The sequence below is a fragment of the Danio aesculapii genome, chromosome 21, assembly GCF_903798145.1.
Source record: "Danio aesculapii chromosome 21, fDanAes4.1, whole genome shotgun sequence".
NCBI classification, from domain to species: Eukaryota; Metazoa; Chordata; class Actinopteri; order Cypriniformes; family Danionidae; genus Danio; species Danio aesculapii.
In genome coordinates, this window is record NC_079455.1 from 33,881,913 (window position 1) to 33,905,736 (window position 23,824).

Genomic DNA, 23,824 nt, shown 5'->3' on the forward strand with positions numbered 1-23,824 from the left:
TGGTTTAATCTTTATGTGGGCCAATATGTTTGACATTAAATTTCCATCAAAACTAAATCGAGATTTGTCTGTTTGATTGACATATTTGATTAGTTTTTGATGTACATTTTTTAACATCAGGTTGCTCAAACAGGTTGTGCTTGGTCTCCCATGGTCATTGTTTGTTTCTATATTTGAGATATTTATATAAATAATATATGAAATTTAAAAATCAAACAATCCAAATACAACCTCACCTATATTTAGCATTTGCTTTATTGTTGGCTTTACACACGTTGTGTATTAAAACAACTGCACTGTTTATTTTTGCATAATCTTTTTTGCATAATGATTTTTTTTTTTATTAAATATCAACAAAATATCAGCTTGTGTTAAAAAAATATTGGCATCTGCCTTTTTTAGCAACCCATAGTGTTGGAAGCAGAGTTCGTGTTCAGAAGTCGAGAGTGTCATGCTGGTATCGCAGTCGAGGGCTGTTCTCACTGTAGAACTGACTGAACCAGCGTCTGTGTTTCTGGATGGCTGAGTCCTCCTTCACAAGCATCGGTTTGGAGATGTACGTCTTGTTGTTCCAGATCATAACGTCTCGTTCAAACTATAAAAATCAAACCCATCAGGTAAAATAATCATAATTTCTACTGTAACTAAATAAAACTAGTATATACTAGTATTGTAACTAAATAAAAAAGCCTAACATTTTAGAGATCAGATGCAAAAACCTTGCCATCTGGAATTTTCATCATCAGTTATTTCACTTTAAATACAAGAAACTTGATAACTTAAATAAATGTTGACAATAATGCACTAAAGTAATGCAAAATTCCTGTTTCAGATCTGCACTTCTCAGTCTGAGTTACCTGGATGCACTCAGCCCGAAGGATGAACTTGGGTACGAGCGGAGGGATGCTGCTCTGGTAGAAGATGGTGTGTGAAACGCACTGCAGTAACGGCTCCACTGGGGTAACACAGTGCATGATCACACCCCGACCCAGAAAACTGTGTTCAAAGAGTAGAAAAACCACACCTGGACCCACCTGCAAACATGATGTATATCAGTCACATACATTTTATATTTATAATAGAATATTAGAACAGTAAATTACTTTTAATTAACTCCCTAACTGGCGCCCTCACTTTTTGAAGATAAACATTGTAATGACATGTTTAACTTAATATCAATTTTCACTGCTTTGGTGCACAGATTTAGGCTTGGTGTTATTGTAAAGGAGACACATCTCGGGTTGTAGCTAAAAACATTTTAAAAGTTTATATATGCACCTTTATGTTTATGAAAATAAAAAACAGTAGATGTGAATTTTATTGAATTACATAAAATATGTATTCCTCAAAACAGCTTTGGACTAAGATTAACAGACAATTGAAGCTAAATATCTGAACGAAGTATATTGCAAATTTGAAGTTGATATCTAAAAATTAGCTTTCAGTAATATTTTGTTTGGCTGCAGTACCAGACATGACCACCGGAAGGCCTCTAGTTTCGATTGGTGGCCATAAATAGGCGCCCCATATGTTTTGAGGAATATGAACCATATTTGTTCATACTTTTTACAATATTTATGAAGTAGACATCAAATTCGTAGTACGGGACGTTTGGTGGTATTTGATTTGAGTTTAGTCTCTAAAATACATCCGAAATCATCAAAATAAAATTTACATGTGGATTGCTGTAGCAAAGTAATGCGTTACGACTCTGAGTATCTTTGTTGCAAATTAATAAATAAGTATTGCTCTCTAATATCTACCACAAATAAGATATGGAAACTAGAAAGCTTTCAAATGATATATAGTTTGTCATGATTGCTTTATGTTTGGACTATAATATGGTTTAAAAATGTAACCGCAAACGCTTCCACAGGTTGTAGGGTGACAGTACTGTAAATGTATTTTAAACTATTACTCCTCCTACATAACAAAAAAAAAAAGCCATGTCAAAAAAAGCCAAAAAGCCAAAAAAATGTCATATTTAATTAAAATTATATTTAATATAATATTTTGAAATTATAATAATCACCATTAGCTAATAATACCTGGACATACCATATCATATAAACATGACATATCATTTATATAATCAAAACTAATTCATGCAACTTTCTCCTGAGTCAGACCAAATTTGAGAGACATAATTCATTTAAATAAATCCTAACAGGCAAAAACTTCAGGCAAAATCTTCAGCACTTTCCAAGCTTAAGCATTCAGACACTTCTTAACTTGAAGTGAAGATCCACCACAGCCTTGAATTACAACTGTTGTTCACACATACCATCAGGATCATTCTCCGTTACGATGGTAACAAGACCATTCCTTTTCAGACAACACAAAAAGAAAAATGTTGCACAACTGACCATGAAGGAAAATGATGGCACTGAAACGTTTGCTGCTGCACAGACATGAACAAATAAAAGGTTACTGTGCTGTACGATTTTGTAAGTCAATATTATTTAATGCATTCAATTAAAAATAGCAAATAAAATATAAGAAATTAAATATTGTTATAAAAACATGTTATATATATATATATAATTTTATTATTGTTTATTATTAGTATATAGTATTGTTACAATTGGCTTAATGTAATGCATTTCAGTTAATATTTTATATTTATTACATTTGTTACATGTTATGTATTTAACAATATTTGATATATTATACAGTATTTTACTTTTACACAGACGCACACACTCATATACAGTTGAAGTCAGAATTATTAGCCCCTTTGAATTTTTTTTCTTTTTTAAATATTTCCCAAATAATGTTTAACAGAGCAAGGAAATTGTCACAGTATGTCTGATAATATTTTTTCTTCTGGAGAAAGTCTTATTTGTTTTATTTTGGCTAGAATAAAAACAGTTTTTAATTAAAAAAAAGGTCAAAATTATTGATTAGACAAATGGTACATATAAATGAACAAATACTTTTTATATTTATACATTCACATTTGAAATATACTTAATATATATATATATATTTGTACATTTGTAAATCACATTTTTGTGAATTCAATGAAACAAAACAAACAAACAAAAAAACATCTGTGAAATGACCTAAAAGCTCAATCATTTTTGCAGCGTGGAGTCTGAATTTAATCAATAATATGTGATACAAAAAGAAAAAACTACATTAACTGTAACCACACTACACTGTCCAACAAAATCATGTAATTTGTACATCTCATACATCCCGCAGCCATAAATTACAGCATCACACACGCACACACACGCACACACACACACACACACACACACACACACACACACACACACACACACACACACACACACAGGGTATTCATCAACATAAAAGCATGCTCTGTATGCACTAGTCTGCCTGCTTCAGATCCAGTGAACATCCCTCAGAACACAAGAGATCAACACACTGTTGTCTGCTAGATCAACCATGACTTTCTTTCCCTTCTGTTAATCAGAGCAAGTCTCCAGGCACTTTCCCAGTCTGCACGGCTCACTCCTGCCCTCAAGTGGGACGCTTTGGTTATTACTAGGGCCAGACAGAATCAGAATCTTCTGAACACATTCATCCATTTTCCTTCGGAATCTGCGGACATTATTAGCTATTTCTGCGCAGAATTTTGTTAAAAGCCTGTGGATATATGTGGAATGATGTTGGAAGTATCATTACTAAAAACTTAATATATGAAATGAAAAATAATACCTTTTTTAAGTTGTATTTAATGTTTACAATGCAAATCCTATTAAAGCCACTTAATTGCTAAGCAAGTCTCTTATATAATATCTCTCTCTCTCTCTCTCTCTCTCTCTCTCTCTCTCTCTCTCTCTCTCTCTCTCTCTCTCCCTCTATATATATATATATATATATATATATATATCTGAAATACAGAATACTAATATATCTAAAATACAGAAAATATTACTTTACAAACTGTATTGTACATAAATCATATGAACATTTTAATATTTGTTAATAATATTACTGAAATTAATTTAAAAACTGAATAAATTTAAGTTTACACACATTTACACAGGTAAATGAATAGACTCAATGATGGACTAAAAATCTGTGGATTTCTGCACCCGCAGATTCCGTGTGGGCCTAGTTATTACCTGTCGGGCCAGGACATCCAGATCCAGAAGAGGCCAGTGGCGGCCGAAAACAGTGAGTGCGTGTTTCACCAACATCTGAGAGCAGTGCTTGTTCGGCTCCGGCTCCGGCTTCCACTCCACCTGCAAAATACAAACAAGTCAAGTCATACAGGTTGGTTTTTGGGTGAATCATCCCATTAAGATTAAATGGATGGATAAGGATTATTCATTTATTCTCCTTCGGTTTAGTTTCTTATTTATCAGAGGTCACCACAGCAGAATGAACCATATATTCCAGCATATGTTTTACGCAGTGGATGCCTTTCCAGCTGCAACCCACTACTGGGAAACAAGCATACACTCTCACATTCACACACACACAAACACACACTCATTCACTACGGCCAATTTAGTTCATCCTAATCACCTATAGCGCATGTCTTTGGACTATGGGGGAAACCGGAGCACCCGGAGGAAACCCATGCCAACACAGGGAGAACATGCAAACTTGTGCATATGTTTTATGCAGTGGATGCCCTTCCAGCTACAACCCAATACTGGGAAACACCCACACACTCATACACTACAGCCAATTTAGTTTTATTTAATTCACCTATAGCGCAGGTCTTTGGACTGTGGGGGAAACCGGTGCACCTAAAGGAAACCCACACGAACATGAGGAGAACATACAAACTCCACAAAGAAACGCCAACTGGCCCAGCCGGGACTCGAACCAGTGACCTTCTTGCTGTGAGGTGACAGTGCTTACCACTGAGCCACCGTGCCTCCCCTTCTGAGTACAGATATTATTAGAACTTTGATGTTTGTTGTACTGTAAAGATAAAATGCTACAAAAGTGACATATATGGCTCATTTAATTAAGTATGTCCTGAACACAAATAGAGATTTATATAAGGAAGTGGCATATTTTTAATAATAGAACAGAACATACACAAGATATTGCTATATTTTTATGGGTTTATGGTGTATTATCTGATTTAATACTATCATGTATCCTAGTTTTCCATGACATGAAACCTGTTGACCAGGCTAATTATTGTTAATTAAAACTAAGCCCATTTCTATTCAATGAAAAATAAAAAATATGTATCATTCAATAAAATAATATATATTTTATTTTATTTCAGTTTGTTGATACAGGAACATTTCTCATTTAATCAATTTTCTCTTCAAATAAAACCTGATAAACCATAATAATAACAAATTATAATAAGAATAATATAAAGTATAAACAATATAATATAAACTAAAATTTTTTTTAAAAATTACAAAATTAACATTAAAAATTTAATGTCTGTAAAACTAATGTGATATACAATGTAAAACAGAAATTATAAAAAAATGTTTTTAACCAAATTATTATGATTGATTTTCAACTAAATTATACAACAAATTTTTAAAAATTGTGCTGAATATGGCAAAAATGAAAGTAAAAATAAAAACTAATCTTAATGCTAAAACAACACTGAAATAAATAAATACAATAAAATCTTGATGCTAAAATAACCCTGCTGTCTTGTGTGTGCGTGCGTGCGTGCGTGCGTGCGTGCGTGTGTGTGAAATCAAACCTTCCAGTCGTGCCGTATAAACTCCCAGGTCTTGCTGTTTGTGTAGCGCAGATCGACTCCACTGACGATACCTGGAGTGTGCAGATGAGCCAAGTGTGCAATATCTGCAGCGTTTTCTGGAATCTCCTGAGGAAAGACGAAGCCAAAAGTGTGAATTAAAAATGACTGCCAGGTACAAACATGATATTCACTGAGAAAACTTCACTCACATATGAGCTGCATAACATATACGGTCTCACCTCAGCTTGTGTTTTAAGGGAGTGTTCACTATGACCACCATAAAATATTACAATTGTTTAGCTAATAAAGTTGTACAAAGTAAAAAACACTATTTTAAAATTTAATTAAATATAGAAAAATTCAAATATGAGCTCAAATTAAAGTAAATGGACATTTTATTCAATATATTAACTATACAGTGCTCAATATATACCCCTGACAAATCTCTCATTTCAATGAATATTGTCTATAGGAAGCTTTACATTATTATATTTGTGCATATGCAGTAGATTAGTCAGTACTGAAGCCAAATCTGGAGCTAATCTAACACTTTATGATAACTAAATTAGTGCAGCCAAATGTGTATGTTAGCTGAAAATATTGAAAAAAGATTTGTAAAAAGAGCAAAATTCAGGAGAAACTAAATATAATTAAATTTTCGTTGAAATTTTGTAGTTTGTAATAGTTTTTTTCTACTATTTCACACGCATTTAAATGTATTATCTTTCTGTTTCTAAAGATGTTCACTGACTAAAATATTATTTTAATAAATACATCAGTTTAATTAATGTTTTGTTTAAAAATGCACCAAAATATATGACCTATATTCACTGAGAAATGGATAAAAATATTCACCAAAATGGTGTACTCATGAGGGTACTCATTTATGTTGAGCACTGTACATAGTATATGAATAATACTAAAATAACACTGCTACAATAACTAATTGTACTTTTATTATACTATATTATTATTATACCATAGTATATTACAAGTTTTCTAAAATGTTGTTTGCATAGTTCATTACATATGCACTAATTTGCAACTTTCTATGCAATTTGCAATTTTTCTATTTCTTGCATTTTTTTTGCGCAAAATCTTTTTTTTTCTTTTTTTTTTTTTGCAAAAATGAGTCAAAGGTTTTAAATAGACCCCTCTCTTTTTATCACTTATTAAATCAGAAAATATTGCAGACAGCTAGAAATAAAACAGGAGTCGGCAACCTTTTTTCAGCAAAGAGCCATTACTGATTTTTTTAACAAATGAATTTTTTTAAAGAGCCATTTGGATGTGTATATATATATATATATATATATATATATATATATATATATATATATAAATATATATATATATATATATATATATATATATATATATAGATATATAGATATATATCTGTATATATATATATATAGATATATATCTATATATATATATATATAGATATATATCTATATATATAGATATATATAGATATAGATATATATAGATATAGATATAGATAGATATATATATATAGATATATATATATATATATATATATATATATATATATATATATATATATATATATATAGATATAGATATAGATATATCTATATATATAGATATATCTATATATCTATATAGATATATCTATATATATATATATATCTATATAGATATATATAGATATATCTATATATCTATATATATATATATATATATATATATATATATATATATATATATATATATACTGTATATCACAAAGCCTCTTTAAATCTGCATTTACTACTTTATTACTATAAATTACTAAAAAATATTATAGTATTACTACTAATACTCTATTATTATTTATAATATTACTATAAATAATACAGGTTTAAACAAAACCTTAATTTATGTCCATGCACAACTCAAAAAAATAAAAATAAATGCAGCATATATATATGTTAAGCAAGTCCATGAATGAAAAAAGGATAAATTATAGTATTCTTATTTTCACCATCACCACTCATGAATGTTGTTTGAGTTACTATAGAAATGTAAGTTGTTTGCCCTTTATTGGTGTTGCAATTCAAGTTTATCCACACTACCACAAACGCACATTGATCGAAATGTCCTTTTATTGTTAACTCTTATTCATTGTGTTGTATAAAATACAATAAAAAGGGGATTGTAATTGTATTTCGATAGGAAACTGATTTTTAGTGATGGTCATAATTTTTTAAACGGTAAAGTAATATTGAAGGAAGGTAGCTGGAGAGCCACATATTTTTGGTCAAAGAGCAACATGTGGCTCAAGAGCCATAGATTCCCTACCACTGAACTAAAAAACACTTTCTGAAAAGCCAAAAAGCCTAAAATCTCAAAGTTGCCAGGTCCATGAAAAACAGTGTTTTTGCCTGCGGTGCATTGTCGTAAAATGATGGCTAGACACAAACACGGCATTCTCACACAATCTGGATGACATGTCTGTCTCACCTCAATGTGTGCATTAATGAAGTGTTCGGTGCGACCACGGTACACCCATTCCCCGCGGGTGATCTGGCTCTGTTCTGGCACCCTCCAGCTGGGCTCCAGCCCATCACAGTGAAACCACACCAGAACCAGCCCGTTGATCTCACAGCTGGGCCAACAGCGCACTTTCGCAAACTCGGGCACTAAAAACACGTCAGGTATGTGTTAGTTGAGTTCAACAGAAACTAAAATACAATCTTAGTTTTGCTCATGGTTTTTTTTTTTCATTGTACGTGCTTAAGTTGATACCATCTATACATTTTACAAATATAATTGCTTTTAGTTTAGTTCCTTTTACTGTAATTTTCCATAAAATTCATAAATATAAATAAGAATCACATAAATAAATTTTAAAAATCTTCAGTTTTCCTCACCTTTGTCTGCGTAGGGAATCTTGACACACCTCCCATCTATCCCACGAAACTGCCACCCATGGAAGGGGCATTCAATGCAGCCACCTACGACGCGACCGCCCACTGCCAGGTTGGCACCTAAGTGAGGACAGTAGGCATCCACCACATAGGCTTTGCCATCCTGCCCACGGAACACTGCCACCTGCTGCCCTGGAGGAAAATACAAGTAAAATATATTCATTTCATTTTGCTGTTGTCTATTACGTGCCCCTATTATGCTTTTGAACATCACCTTTTTTGTGTAGTGTCTGATATAGTTGTCTGTGAATGTAGAAGGTTAAAAAAAAATTAAAGTGTATGATAAATGGCGTTATCTCTAATCCCAGTTTTACTTGCGGTGTAATCTTACTTACAATGGGACGTCTCATAATGATAAGATCAGATATTGATTTTCTAAGCCAATAATATGATAATTATTGATATCTCAAAACAAATGTTGTGATATGATTTGAATCAGGCGACGCAGTGGCACAGTAGGTAGTGCTGTCGCCTCACAGCAAGAAGGTCGCTGGTTCGAGTCTCGGCTGGGTCACTTGGCTATTCTGTGTGGAGTTTGCATGTTCTCCCTGCGTTCGCGTGGGTTTCCTCCGGGTGCTACGTTTTCCCCACAGTCAGGTACAGGTGAATTGGCTAGGCTAAATTCTCCGTAGTGTATGAGTGTGAATGAGTGTGTATGAATGTTTCCCAGAGATGGGTTGCAGCTGGAAGGGCATCCGCTGCGTAAAACATTTGCTGGATAAGTTGGCGGTTCATTCCGTTGTGGCGACCCCGGATTAATAAAGGGACTAAGCAGAAAAGAAAATGAATGAATGAATGAATGATTTGAATCTGTGGTTGATATAAAGTTTTACATGCCTATTTACACTTCAACTATTTGTATACTACATACAGTGTGCATACCTGTGTACCCTCCCTTAGTTCTCAGGATTATCCCATATTTTACCATTCTATCCTGCTATCACCCATTTAAATTATTTTCCCATATTTCCCCCATATTTTTATTCTTCTATTAGGGCTGCACAATATTGAAAATATTGACATTGCGATATTTATTTTCTCTGCGATATATATTGCGATATAAATACAATTTCACCAGAAGATTACTTAAATAGCTCTATTTAGAAAAGATTTCATTAATTTGGATTGATTGGGATGATTTTTTAGGGAAGTGAAATATGAATATATTTTAATGTAATTTATTATATACATATAACAAACAAAGTCATAAATAAAGACATTTGAGCAAATATGTAAGCAAATTTAACAGTGGTTTATGGTTTTCTGGGGAGAGTCTAACAGTATTTGGTTACAGAAATTATATAATAATCAAATGTAAAATAACATTGCATTCTCTTCATCATATAAAACATTTAATAAAATTAATCTTTATTAAACTTCTTTGTTCACTAATTAAATGCTTTAAACTCTCTTAAAATGCTCACATAGTCACAGGCCTTTAAAATACATGCATATGATAAACTTTCACTCTATCATGGTTAAATTCTGCAGTGACTCCACAAATCTCATGTGTTTTGAACTGTGGTTTATGGTCAACAATAATCCCAAGTCAACATTGCATATCTTGTGATGTGACTATTGTGGATGCATGCATTACAGTATTCATGCTGAAATGATATATTGTGCAGCCCTACTTTCCATGATAATCAATGATGATAACATCATCAAAGTAGTATGCCTTATTTTCACATCCCAATGTTGACATTTATGACTATATAAGATGACCATTTAATTGAACTCTCTGAAGATCTGAGAACTCTTTGTCCTGTATTACAGTTGGGAGATCCACAAATATATACTGTATAATATATATTAGTAGCCAAAAAAGAAATCTAATAATGTGCAAATCTTCAGTAGGAAACAAACAAAAAAAGTTCTGCAGCACCACCTTGTGTACTGGGGTATTTCTGTTTTTCATTAAGCCCCATCTAATGTCAGGGAGTGATAACCAGTGACATTCACTTTGGCATACATGTCAAAAAACACCTTGAAAAATGTGAGCTAACTGCGAACAATAAATGTCCTGGTGGGCACAAGGCTTTAGGGCAGGGGTGCCCAAACTTTTTTTTCTTATGAAGGGCCAAAAATCAAATATCTTTGAGAGCCGTGGGCCGAAGGCAAACATACCAAACTATTTCGTTAAAGTCGCCATGGGTAATTTCCTAATTTATTTCCTAATATTTCAAATTAAATAGAAAACATTACTTTGAATAGTATTAACTAAGGCAGTATAACTTTTTAAAATTTAACTTAATGCAATAAAAACAATCACATTTATAACACAATGGAGTTCAATGCTGAATACACTAGTCAAGCAGAATCTGCCTTTGATTTTCACAATCTGTCGGGTGAAAATATATACATTTAAATAAAATCTGATTAATTTATGCCAGAGATGCCCAAACTAGTGCCCGCGGGCCAAAGTTGATTTGGCCTGATTTGATTTGGCCTGTCATCCCATCTGAGATCAGAGTGAGAATGATGGGGATTGCATAGAGATTGCAATTTCAAATTGAATGTAACCTGTTACTTATTTGTTTTATTGTTAAGCTACAAAAAAGGCTAACTTAAATTAAATGTTTCAATTTAAACACTGTAATTTAGTTTAACATGTACATACTGTCACAAAATGAATAGAGGACAATGCAGAGACTTGCAGAGGCAGGGAATCAAGGCAAAGTCAGATTCGGCTTGACTAGTGCATGCCGCATTGAACTTCACTGTGTTATAAATGTCACTGTTTATGTTTTAATTGCAATAAGTTATTTAAAAAGTTATACTGCATTAGATAATATAATTCAAAGTAATGTTTTCTACTTATTTTCTAATATTAGGAAATTACCCATGGCAACTTTAATGTAAAATAGTTTGATATATATTTATCTTCAGCCCATAGCTATCAATGATATTTGGTTTTTGGCCCTTCATCCGAAAAAGTTTGGGCACTCCTGATTTATGCCATTTAATTAAAACATTTAATTTCAATTAGCTTTTAACAATAAAACAAACAAAGGGATGTGAATAATATGAATTGACAATCTCCATCCCCATCATTCTCCCTCTCTTCTCAGATGGGATGGTAGGCCAAATCAAAGTTTACCATTGGCCAATTTTGGCCCACGGGCCCTAGTTTGGGCATCACTGCTTTAGAGAGACTGGTTTCTTGCACTATTGCTTTAACTATTTCAAACACTGAGAAAAGAGCTGATTCTGCAAAATATAATATGACTACATTTTTTTTAATTGGATGAACCAATTGTAGGAGATCTCTAAAACTAAATTGAAGCTTTAAAATAGCACAAGAGGGGCACTTTATCAAACTTAAAGGATACTTAAAAAAACTTACACTCAAAATTACCCCCAAATTAACTCTAACTGCCACAGACTATTATTCTCAATGATGTATCTTTCAGAAAAGGCCCAACCTGCTTCTTATGCCCAAACATAGGGAGTGGTTTGCTGTTCCCATACACCTTTTATAAAATATAATCCAATTAGATTGCTATAAACTAATTTACTACTATATGTATAGCATGAAATGAGATATAATAAAATAATAAGCTTTGAGCAGTGTGGAAATAATAAGCTATGAATGTGGAAATCTGCCCTGGATTTTTGTCTTCACGTCTCCTGTATCATGAGCTGGACAGTCAAGTTAATCATTAATTAAAAGCAAACAGTAAATTGTGTCAGTTAATGATTGTCCATATTGCTTGCCATTTTTATATAACCAGGATTAGGTGCAGCAATGCTATAAAGTCCTGATTTGCACACTCATTCGATCTCCTCATGGCTACAGTAGCAAAAATCTCTTTCTGTTATGCTGACCTGGGGGGTTTAACCTGCCTGCAATGCAGAGCGACTAAAAAACTACCACACACAGACTATAGGGCTGCACTATATATAATATCAGCATGGATATATCAACGTGCACATCTGCAGTAATCACATTGCAAGATCTGCAATGTTGAGTCTGAATTATTGACCAGGAGCTACCGAACACATCTGATTTGTAGAGTCACTGCTAAGTTTAACCATGTTAGAGTGGAAGTTTATCATTTGCATGTGTTTTTAAGGCCTGTGACTAATAAAGTTTTATCATTTGTCACAAAAAGTTAGGATGTTTGGAGGTGTGACTATAATTTATTGTATTTAATTATTTATACAGAATATTTAGGATTTATGCAAAAAAAAAAAAAAGTCTTGTTTTGTCTTCAAGATCACAATTTTCTCACGATTATGTGAATGTAAAATAATGTTTATTATGAGTAGGCTATTATTGTTATTTATTAAACATATGGTAAAACAACAATAATATTAGGCCTATGTGTAGGTCTACTGTTGGTTAAAATGCTCAATTTTGACTTGGAATGGTGTACTTGAACAGACTTGAATTTGTTTTGTTTGTTAATGCACATTAACTAATCATAATTCTAAAGTTGAATTATTATGTTGGAGACATATGTGTGTCGTTTGTCATTGACAACAATATTTTTTTCACCGATAAAATGAGACATTTGTCATCATCAGATTCAACTTTTGTATTCAGCATTATATAGGCTCGAGTAGTTATACTGACCCAATAAACATTTATTTTCATGCACAACACTTTGTGTTCACTATAAAAGAAAAAACATGTCAAATGCTTATCGTAATCATGACTCATTTACATGAAATGTGATATGATCATTTAAATGATGTATGCGCTTTTGGTTTCACTTTCATTGCCGAGTGCACTCATGTCATGGCTGCCGTCACTTTGATAAAAAAAAATACCATGCAAATCATACTTCTCGTGCGGCTCCCTAACGATCACTCTGTGCAACAATCTGAATGTTATTTACAATTTTATACCTGTTATCCACAGCTTCTGCAGTTTCTGTTCACTAAAGTAGACTACATTGGTGGGCACGCGCATGTCCTCTAGGTAGTCAACAAACAGTGCGTCAGCTCACGTGTGATTTTTGTGGCTGCGAATACATCATTACATTAAGACAGAAATGACATTTTTGGGTAAATTATACCTTTTAGAAACAGTATGTGGATGGTTTCCTCTACATTTATTCTTCCATGACGGGGAGACATACTTCCATATGTTGGAGACATACTTGTTACATAAACGCAGTAAATCGCACTTCAGCAGCATTTATTTGAGAGCACACAAGAAAATCTGCACTTGAGCAGCTTATATTTGAGGGCGTGCAAGAAGTTTTGTGCACGAACAGAGGAAATCGGCACCCAAGCAAAGAGATTCACATGCTCATATTACGCAAATGCGATCTCGACTTTTAATACTGCGCTCTCGACATTTGTCCTTGAAAAAACGCCTAGATCTGTGTAAAAGGCCTGCCACGACAGCTGAAAAAAATCCTAGAGGAAACACTGATATGACTCTTTCAATACCATTTGGAGGTGTCCATGTTGCGGAGCAATGAATATAAAACAATGTAAAGACTTTTGCGACCACCTTTAAGCTTCTCTCCTGACCTTGAAAATATATATGACTGAATCATAGAAAAGCTGAATTAAGATCATGTGAATAGGGTTGAATAGAGATAGATCTTTTTTTTTTTTTTAAATCGTGCAGCCCTATTTTAAATCGAAAACGAGATTATTTTACTTACACCTTTAGCAGACCATTTTGCTTGTCTTGAGGAAACATTTTTCATTTTGTTTAATTTATTCTGTAGTGATAAACTATTCTTTAGATGTTTGGACTAGAAACGAGACAAGTCAAAGTAGGAAAAGCATTTTTGCTTTGTGAATATTTAATTTCTGTACCTGAATACTGTTAGGCTCCCCAGAAAACCGTCAAATAGAGCTATTCAAACCATCTTATGAAACTGTTTTCATATTACTATACTTACTGCAAAAAAATGCAATATTAGATTTTTACAATATTGTGCAGCCATAACTAAATTGTGTGATACTGTAATACTGTTCTGTAGTTGCTGTTAAGTATAAACAACAGGATATAGAAGTCAAATGAAGAGCTCATATACAGTACATTTCAAGTTATATACTTATGCAGAGAGAGAGTGTTTGAGCTAAGATCAGCTATCATATCTGTTATCTGACACGATCCCTAGGAGACATCTCTAGCCGATAGCCCATTTAACTAAGGGTTTTATGAAATCCGCATCAATACTCTTTAGCGGTAACAGCATGCAATTAAATGTTGTGGCCTTTGAGATCACTAAAAGAAAGCCAATTTAACAGTCTCTCTGCAGAGATGCTGCCTTTTAGTCTTCAGCATTTTTCTGAAGTATGCTACAGTGCACTTCTTTACAGAGTACTTATTATTATGGGAACAATCTACTGGCAAATAATATTTTTAATATTTTAAAATTAATATTTAATTTAGATAATATCTAAAGGAGCTGTTGACATGGTATTGAACCAGATTTTGGTAAAAACCCAAACAATATGGCCTCTCATATGGAGAATGACGTTACATGAATTGCTCAGGTGTGCGTTTTTCAAGGTTAATAATGTAGATGTTGGACTGAAGCAGATAATATTCATTTACAATGAGGAAGGGCAGACGGTTGCTGAAGAACTATTGAGAGATTTCAGCTGCTGTCTGTGCTTTCACTGCCTTTCTACACCTCCCTTTCTTCATTTGTTTAATACTTTTTCCCTGTGTCATTTCAATCTATTATGCATAGCTTAATTTGTAAACGAATTAGATTTGTTTTCTTCTATGGATTTCTTTGGTTGGTATCAACATCCGGGGAAAAATTTAATTCCACGGCTATGGGACGATAACCGTTTTCAAGGTATACTGCGGTTTAGAAAGGTCAAGGTTTTAAAACCGCCAACATTTTCTGTAATACCGTTCCTAAGGTATGTGTAAGATTTTTTATTAACATTATTTAGGACAACAGTATCTCCAGCAGAAAAGATATCCAAAGATGCAATTTTAAATTGTGAAGAAATCTTTGTTTTTCAAACTAATGAAGATAGTAGAAGTTATTGATTCATTTGAATTCTTTAGCCTGACATGTTTACTGTTCCAAAATACTTTAAATATTTCTCAAAATAAAATATATTGTGTTCAAAGGGGAGAAAAGTTGTTGTTTTTTACCCAGACATTTAAAAAGAATATATTTTAGAGCAGTAATCACAATACTGTGAAACCCTGATATTTTTATCCATGGTTAACATACCGTCAGAGTCTTATACCGGCCCATGCCTACCCACGGCACCTATAGAAATATGTTTTCTGAGTAAAATGGTGACGTGTTCAATACTTATTTTCCCCGCTATAAGTGTGAACTGTGAAGTTAAAGTAGTGTTTCCAAATACTCAATTGCAAGGTATTTACAGTTGAATTTAAAATGTATTATACTTAAAATGAATATTAAATGCAATTAAATTAGTTTAGCTTTAGTGTTTTTGGCACATGTAGATCCTAATACTGTATTGTTCTGTACTGTAATATTTATACATCATAAATACATTTATCTTGCATATTTTAGCACATTTGTGACATAATTTAACACACTGTTGGCATTTTTCAGCACGTTGCTAAAATGAATGAGCAAGTTATCCTTTAACGCACTTCTAAAATGTATGCTTATGGAAAAATCCAGCTGACTATACTTGAATGTGAGATGAATGTGATACACATAACGTAAGACACATAATTGCATGTTATTCAGAAATAAATGAAAATATATTATTGTTCTGTAGTTGAATTAATGCAGTACACTTTTAAGTGAGTAGATTCATAGGGCCCTATCATACACCCGGCGCAAGATGTGTTTGGCACGATTTGTTGATATTTTCAGTCCATCACAACTCTAATTTTCACGTTTTGCATCACGTTGTTTAAGTAGCCAATCCATTTGTGCCACTTTGTGGACTCATGAGTGTTCCGGTCTATAAAGGAGGTGTGCTTAGGTGCATTGTTGGGGAGTTGCTATTTTGTAGAACTAAAATAGACTGCGCCATTGACCAACTGAAAGCTGGTCTAAAATCCAGAGCAGAGCGTGTTAGTTATGCGCCTATGCAGGTCCAAACCACTAACACATTGCTTAATACACACAGGATGTACAAAAAGAAATCACTTCCCGAACTCTCGCATTCAATCTGCCCAGTTGGTGGAATGAACTCCCTAACTGCATCAGAATGGCAGTCACTTGTTGTCTTCAAGAAACGACTAAAAACTCAACTATTTAGTCTCCACTTTCCTTCCTAATCTGTAACTGCCTCTCTGGCTATACCACTAACTGTACTCTCTCTAAAAAAAAAAAAAAAAAAAAAAAACTTAAATTACTAATGCTTTGCTTCTTAGACTTTACACACCTGAAACTTGTCTATAGCACTCATTCACTGTTGCTCTTATAGTTGTGTAAATTGCTTTCTTGTCCTCATTTGTAAGTCGCTTTGGATAAAAGCGTCTGCTAAATGACTAAATGTAAATGTACAACAATACACAAATATCTTTACATATGAAAAGTAATCTTTACATATTAAGTATTAAAATATTTAAAAGATATATATTATTTACTACATAAATATAAAAACCATTGCCTCCATGGGGCTGTTTCAGTTTATTCATGACAAATTTGTTTTTATTATTAGCAGTGTTATCTATTATATGCATATTTATATTTGTTTTAATAAAAACAAGTTTAGATTTGTCCACGTGTTGGGTTTTGGAGACATATGCATCACCATTTGGGGCATAAGAATAGGACGTGTGTTTGGATATACAGGTAACTCAGTTGTTTTACCACACTTGGTTATTATTGTTTATTTTATTGTTTGCTGGAAATTAGAGCTGAATTTAGAAATAGTTTTGAAACAAATATTTGCGCTTAACAAACTAAATAAAATATGTAGGCTAATGGATGTCTTCCGTGGAGTGCGTACAACACCGTAATGCATGTTGTGCTCAAAACACACCCATAAGTCATTAAGAGAATAAGCACAACCCTGTTAGACCGTGCGCCAGGGCGCAAACTGTATTTTTCCGTTCTTAAAATAGCAAAAGTGGATTCAGACACGCCCTTAATGCTTTCGCGCCATGCACTTTAGACTTTGTGCCTAGATTGTTAAAATAGAGCCCTTCATGTTTAAAGTGTACTCTTTTGTGTACAGTACACACAAGAAGTCTTTGAAATCATTACTATTATATTATCAAAATCTACAGGTTTTATAGATATATAATTGAGACCTAAAGTGAGCTTCAAGTGCATATTTAAAAATAAATTGATTTTAAATAAATTTATAAGAAAATCAGTCACAGTGTCCCATGGTAAAGTTAAAATAAACTTTACTTAACTGAACTTTAGCCAAAATTGTAGTCTTTAATGTGATTTATATCTCAAAATCTGCTATCTGTTAGATTTCTGGCAGTGACACTCGCCAAGCTTTTAGGCAAAGTCATCAGGGGCAGAAAAAAGGGCATCACAGGCTGAGCAGTCTCTATGTTTCAAAAGCACAACAGTGTTTCTTTTGTATGCCAAGACAAAACTACAAAGGTGTTTTGTTTGGGTTTTCACAGAAAATCAAAAGGTCTTTGCAACATGATAGAACATCCCACAGCAACTACCTAAGCGACAGACACTTAAACATAACAAAAAGTCAAGCTAAAAAAACAAAAGACAATGACAGAACTGCACATACGCAGGAGTTTAACCAGGTCATTACCCGTGAGGTTACATCAGAGTGATGCACAATAGCAGTGACAGAGAATAATGACATTGTCAGAGATGCTTTTTCTGTAACCCTGTCTAAAATAATTGAGGGCCTACTGTGCATTTTAATTACTCAGAATAGGGCTGCACGATATTGGAAAAATCTAACATTGCAATATTTTTTTTTATTCTGCGATTTATATTGCAATATGAATACAATTTCACTAGATGAGTTGAATAACTGTTTAGAATTTAGAATTTTAGATTGATTGGCATGATTCTGTAAGGGAGTGCATACAAATTGCAAATTAAATAAATAGCATCTTATTGTTTTCGGAGGAGTCAAACTGTATTCAGGTATACAGTAATTCTATAAAATTAATCGATGATACAATTTCTTCTACCTAAATGCTTTTAGAACCCTCATACAGTCACAGGCCTCAAAAAACACTTGCAAAGTGATCAATCATAATCCAGACTCATCATTGCATATACTCACCATGTGACTATTGCAAACGATCACATTGCGATATCGATGCTGAAATGAAATATTGTGCAGCCCTAATCCAGAATCACAAACATTACTTAGAAGTTCCTCTGTAATTTGAATGATTTTGCATTTGAAATTAAAGATATTAATGCATGCAGAGTGCACAATTAAATGAAGAATCAAACAAATGTGTTTAAGCTAGTCCCAGTAACATCCAATTTAATGTCTGTTTTATTTGTCAAATTTTAGCAAGTATTATTAAAGGCAAATATTTAAGGTCTAAATTATGCTATAATACAACCTTTTATTGCTTTTATTCATATATTTAGTAGTTTATTGTCATCAAATTACAGCTTGGTATGTATCACATTATTTCAAACAACTAGACTAAATCTACTAAATATGTCAATAAAAGTCACTGTTGAACTACACAGTTAAATTGTCAGCATCAAAAGAATCAAGGGAATCGATTAACTGATATTTTTACATTTTGATTACATTATTAAGGTCATATTTTTGGGGCCAGGGTGTCCGCTGGGTCTTAAAAAGTATTAAAAGTTGATAGATCTTTTTTGATTATGCAATGTATGGTTGTATGCTAAAGTTTGACTGAATTAAATCTGTGAATATCAGGATGCTGTGTAGTTTATGAAATCAATGAAATCCTGCTAGACATCATGCTGCTTTGTTTACTGCAGTAACAGGCAACACCATTATTTCTGCAGTTCTATTGGCGCCAACCAGCTGAATTAGCTAGTTTTAATAGATTTTTATTCAGTATATGAATGTTTTAGTTTTGGATTAATTTCTTACATTAATATTTAGTAAATATACTGTAAGTTAATCTCGCCAGTGTTTTCGCTTGAAACTTAAAGTGGTTATAAGGTCTTATAATGTATGGAAAGAATCTTAAAAAATGTCTTAAAATGTATTGAATTTCACCCTCTGATTCCTGTGTATACTCTGGGGGCATATCTTAGGTCCTCTGCTGGTCACCTTTTAAAAGAATAGTTCACGCAAAAAAATTCCATTTACTCACCCTTTACTTATCCTCAGGTTATTACAAACCTTTTTGATTTTCATTTTTTTTTCTATTGTACCCAAAATAAGATATTTTGAAAAATGTTGGAAACTGGTAGCCATTGACATCCATAGTTGAAGAACATGAATACTACTGGATTTGCAAGATTCTTCACTTTATCCTTTTCTAGGTTTAACAGAAGAGAGAAACTCAAACAAGTTTGAAACAAGTAGAGGATCATTAAATGATGACTGAATTTGCATTTTTTTGGATGAACGGTCCCTTTAAACTTATTTAAACTTAGTTAATTTAAGTAGACCTGCAGTCTAAACAAAATGTTATTAGTCTCTGATTATGAGATTATTAAAAAAAAAGGTATAACGCTTTAGTTTAGATAACAATTTATGCTATTAAATACTGGCTTATTACCTGCCTGTTACTAAGATGTGAATTGTTCTTCGGTAGTTATAAAGCATGATCTTATTCTGCATTCTTAATCCTACCTAAAACCTACACCCAACTATACCTTATTAACTATTAATAAACAGATAATTAGTAGTTTATTAAGCAAGTAGTGTTAGTTAATGGTTTGTTAATACCGTGAATTGTGACCTAAACTAAAGTGTTACCCTGCCCCCAAATGAAGTATTTCTTACATTTATACTAATTAAATTACAGTACATGTTAGATAAACAGTTTTTTTATTACTTTATGTGCCTATTTAATAAGAAAACTTGGAGATATTAGCACCTTGGAGATATAGCACCTATAGCAACCATGTTCAGCTGCAAGAACAAAAAGAAGAAATAAAGAATATTGAAACAATGCTTCATCTTTAGACGATCTTTCTCTGTGTAATAATAATACACGCATATATGACATAACCGCTGCATTATTGATTTCAAGCCGGAATGACAGAATGCAAATCACAGCTTCTGTTCTTGAAGTGACCTGAAAACCCATCTAGCAAAACTGTCAATGGAGAGCTATTTTAGTCTCAGATCTGAGTCTGCGCTGAGCGCTCTAACGAAGACACATGGCTGAAAATGTGCACGTCTCATTTAGACAAACACAGGCTGTCTGTTCTTTATTATTATTTTTTAACTGTTAAGTGTCTAAGGGAGGCACTCTTGCTTTTAAAACATTTATATAGGAAGGGATACAAGGATGTGTTCACACAGAAACAGTGTTTCTTATGCTTCAACTTTTGAGACGCTTTCTGTCATTTTGCGCTCCGCAGGGACGCATTCTTCTTGACGCATGCGTACGCAGGCCAACATTTACGCGTCCCGTGATGTTTTATGATGTCCTTTCTCACGTTTATATTGATTAATATAGTTTTTATACTTAGTTTAAACAGGTATTTTTACATAAAGCTATAACAATTTGATCAATAAGTGACACCATAATTCTCATACTACAGCAAACAAAACAAATAGCCTTGAATTGACGGGGATTTTACCTCACCTGCGAAGCTTTATTTACAATTTTTGACGTTTTGTCCACTTACCCAGTAGTGTCACACTCTTTATAGCCTATTGATTAATATTTTTGATTAATATTATTTATTATAATTAGTTTAAAGGGCTATTTTTACACACAGCCATAACTAGTTTAATAAGCGACACCATAAAACTCATACTACAGCAAACATATATTATTTTGCATTGACGGTGATTACTGCGCAGTTTTATTTACAATTTTTGACGTTTTCTTACTTACCCAGTACTGTAACACTCTTCACATCTCCTCTCTCCAGCATGTGAGAGTCTAAAACCCGGTACCAGCCATTTGGATACACCGGTGGTAATTCTCCGGTCTTCCGTCGCCGCCGCACTTCGTTGGCAGCCTGGGCACGGGAGCGCCCATCTTCCGCGATGTATCCCACTTCATCCACCCCGCGGAGCAGCTCCAGAGGGGCAAATAATAATCTGTACAGCCATCCCATCGCAAGCAGGAAAACCCCAGCGAAGATGCAGGCTGCTGCCCGCGTGGGCGCTCCGGCCAGTCCGGTTCTCCTCCACAATTCTGGGTACCCCCCTCCGAAGAGCGTATCTGACGGATCCCGGACGAGCATGATGAAAGTGGCAGAGAGACCGATCGCTGCCACCGCGAGCGACTTGAACATCAGCGATGCCCGTGAATTCTCCATGACACCTGCGATGGCACATACGCTATGACGGTCAGTGTTTTCGACAATCCCGCCTTTGCATTCTGGTTTCTATGCAGACAGAAAGCGGCAATGTTTGTTTATGCATGCTTTTTTCCTAGGGTCACACATACAGCATGTCCGGATAACGTTCGAGAGCGCTGGATACGTGACGCGGCGCATGAATGACATCCGCGAGACCACGCCCACATGCAGGTGAGATTGTCGTCTACTGTATACTGTATTGCTCTGTACTTTGCATTTTATGAGCAAAGTGCACTGATGAATTTTTATTTGCATATCAGTTTCAAAAGCAATTCAATACCCTCCAATTCTCATGAGGAGTCTATACTATACTGAAAATGTCATTTTTAATAGGCTTTCATTTTTTAGAATAATATAAATATATATATATTTTTTTTTTTCACAGAATGAACCCATAAACATGATCAAACAGTGGAGTATTCTCAGAAATATAGAATTATATTAACAATGTATAATTAACCAAACTTCGGGCCAAAGGTTTCCCATTTTTTGTATCATTCATTCATTCATTCATTCATTCATTCATTTTCTTCTCGGCTTAGTCCCTTTATCAATCAGGGGTCATTACAGCGGAATGAACCGCTAACTTATCCATCATATGTTTTATGCAGCGGATGCCCTTCCAGCAGCAACCCATCACTGGGAAACACCCATACACACTCATTCACACACATACACTACGGACAGTTTAGCTTACCCAATTCATATTTCATGTCTTTGGACTTGTGGGGGGAGAACATGCAAACTCCAGACAGAAATGCCAACTGACCCAGCTGGGGCTTGAACCAGTGACCTTCTTGCTGTGAAGCGACTGCGCTGCCTCCACTTTAAATTATACACTGAAATCCTGTTAAATGTAAGTAAACATTTAATGTTTTATCTCCAAATAAATTTCAAAATATGGGTGACATGATGATCGGCTGACATAATGGATAAATTTATGTAATAAAAAACTTTTCTTTAGATTCTTAATCTGACCTGAATTAATTAAATAGAAATAATGTAATATATAAGTATAAAGACTTAAAATTGTGTTATTTTGGGCTGCACTGTGATTCTTAAATACAATCTTGTAATATGTCATTGAATTGTTGTTCTAGATATGCATGCTATAAACAACTGTTTACAATTTAAAGTTATATAGAATATAAAGAAATATAAAGGTTTGCAAAGTTTAGCCATTTAAAGTAAAATTAGTTTCTGTTAGTATTTTAATATTAATAGATTTTTATATGCAGGTAATGATTTAACAGCGTTTGTCAAAATGTAAATAAATATAAAAAAAAGAGAGCAATTCCCTGCTAGATTGTGTATGAGAGGCTGATTTTGTATGTGAAGGTGTGTTTTTTCTTGAAAATTGTAAATGCAATGTTTATTCTTTCTCCTGAGAGCATATATTTGGTTCTATGATGAAACAAATTCTTATAATTTTCATTATAATGCAGAAAGAGCTGTTCTGTAATATAATGTGAACATATCATACAATAATAAGGGAATAAATGAATTTGCTCTCACATAGCCAGATCAATTTAGCCTATAGTCTTAAATATACTTTATAATCAAACTGTCACTTTAGCAATAACAATGTCATTTTAGCAATAAGTTGCTAACTGCAATACTCTTAATGACCAGTGGTGTCGCTAATTGTTAAAGTTTCTGAATTCTACATACAGACCATTTCAATACCCAATACACAGCAAAGAGTGACTTAATGAAAGGACTTCATGTAAATGGTTGTGAGCTCATTTTAAATACAGTTTTTAGGGGCTCTAAATGTATGACAAATTACACAACAACAAAGAGGATTTGAGAAGCCTGCATAGGACCGCACTAAAACGCCAGTGAGTGTGAAATCAGAATTCTGACCA

At 33.5% G+C, this 23,824-nt stretch overlaps 1 protein-coding gene across 1 annotated transcript; it reads right to left on the minus strand.

Moving 5' to 3' along the window:
* Positions 1-237: 237 nt before the first annotated feature.
* zgc:92275 (cholesterol 7-desaturase nvd) lies at positions 238-22,095 on the minus strand. The gene is made up of 7 exons (XM_056445684.1): positions 21,485-22,095; positions 8,548-8,736; positions 8,138-8,316; positions 5,669-5,794; positions 4,101-4,220; positions 858-1,034; positions 238-595 (listed from the first exon to the last, which is right to left on the minus strand). Exons 1-7 carry the CDS (start codon positions 21,912-21,914, stop codon positions 434-436), a joined length of 1,383 nt encoding a protein of 460 aa, XP_056301659.1. The 5' UTR covers positions 21,915-22,095; the 3' UTR covers positions 238-433.
* Positions 22,096-23,824: the final 1,729 nt, after the last annotated feature.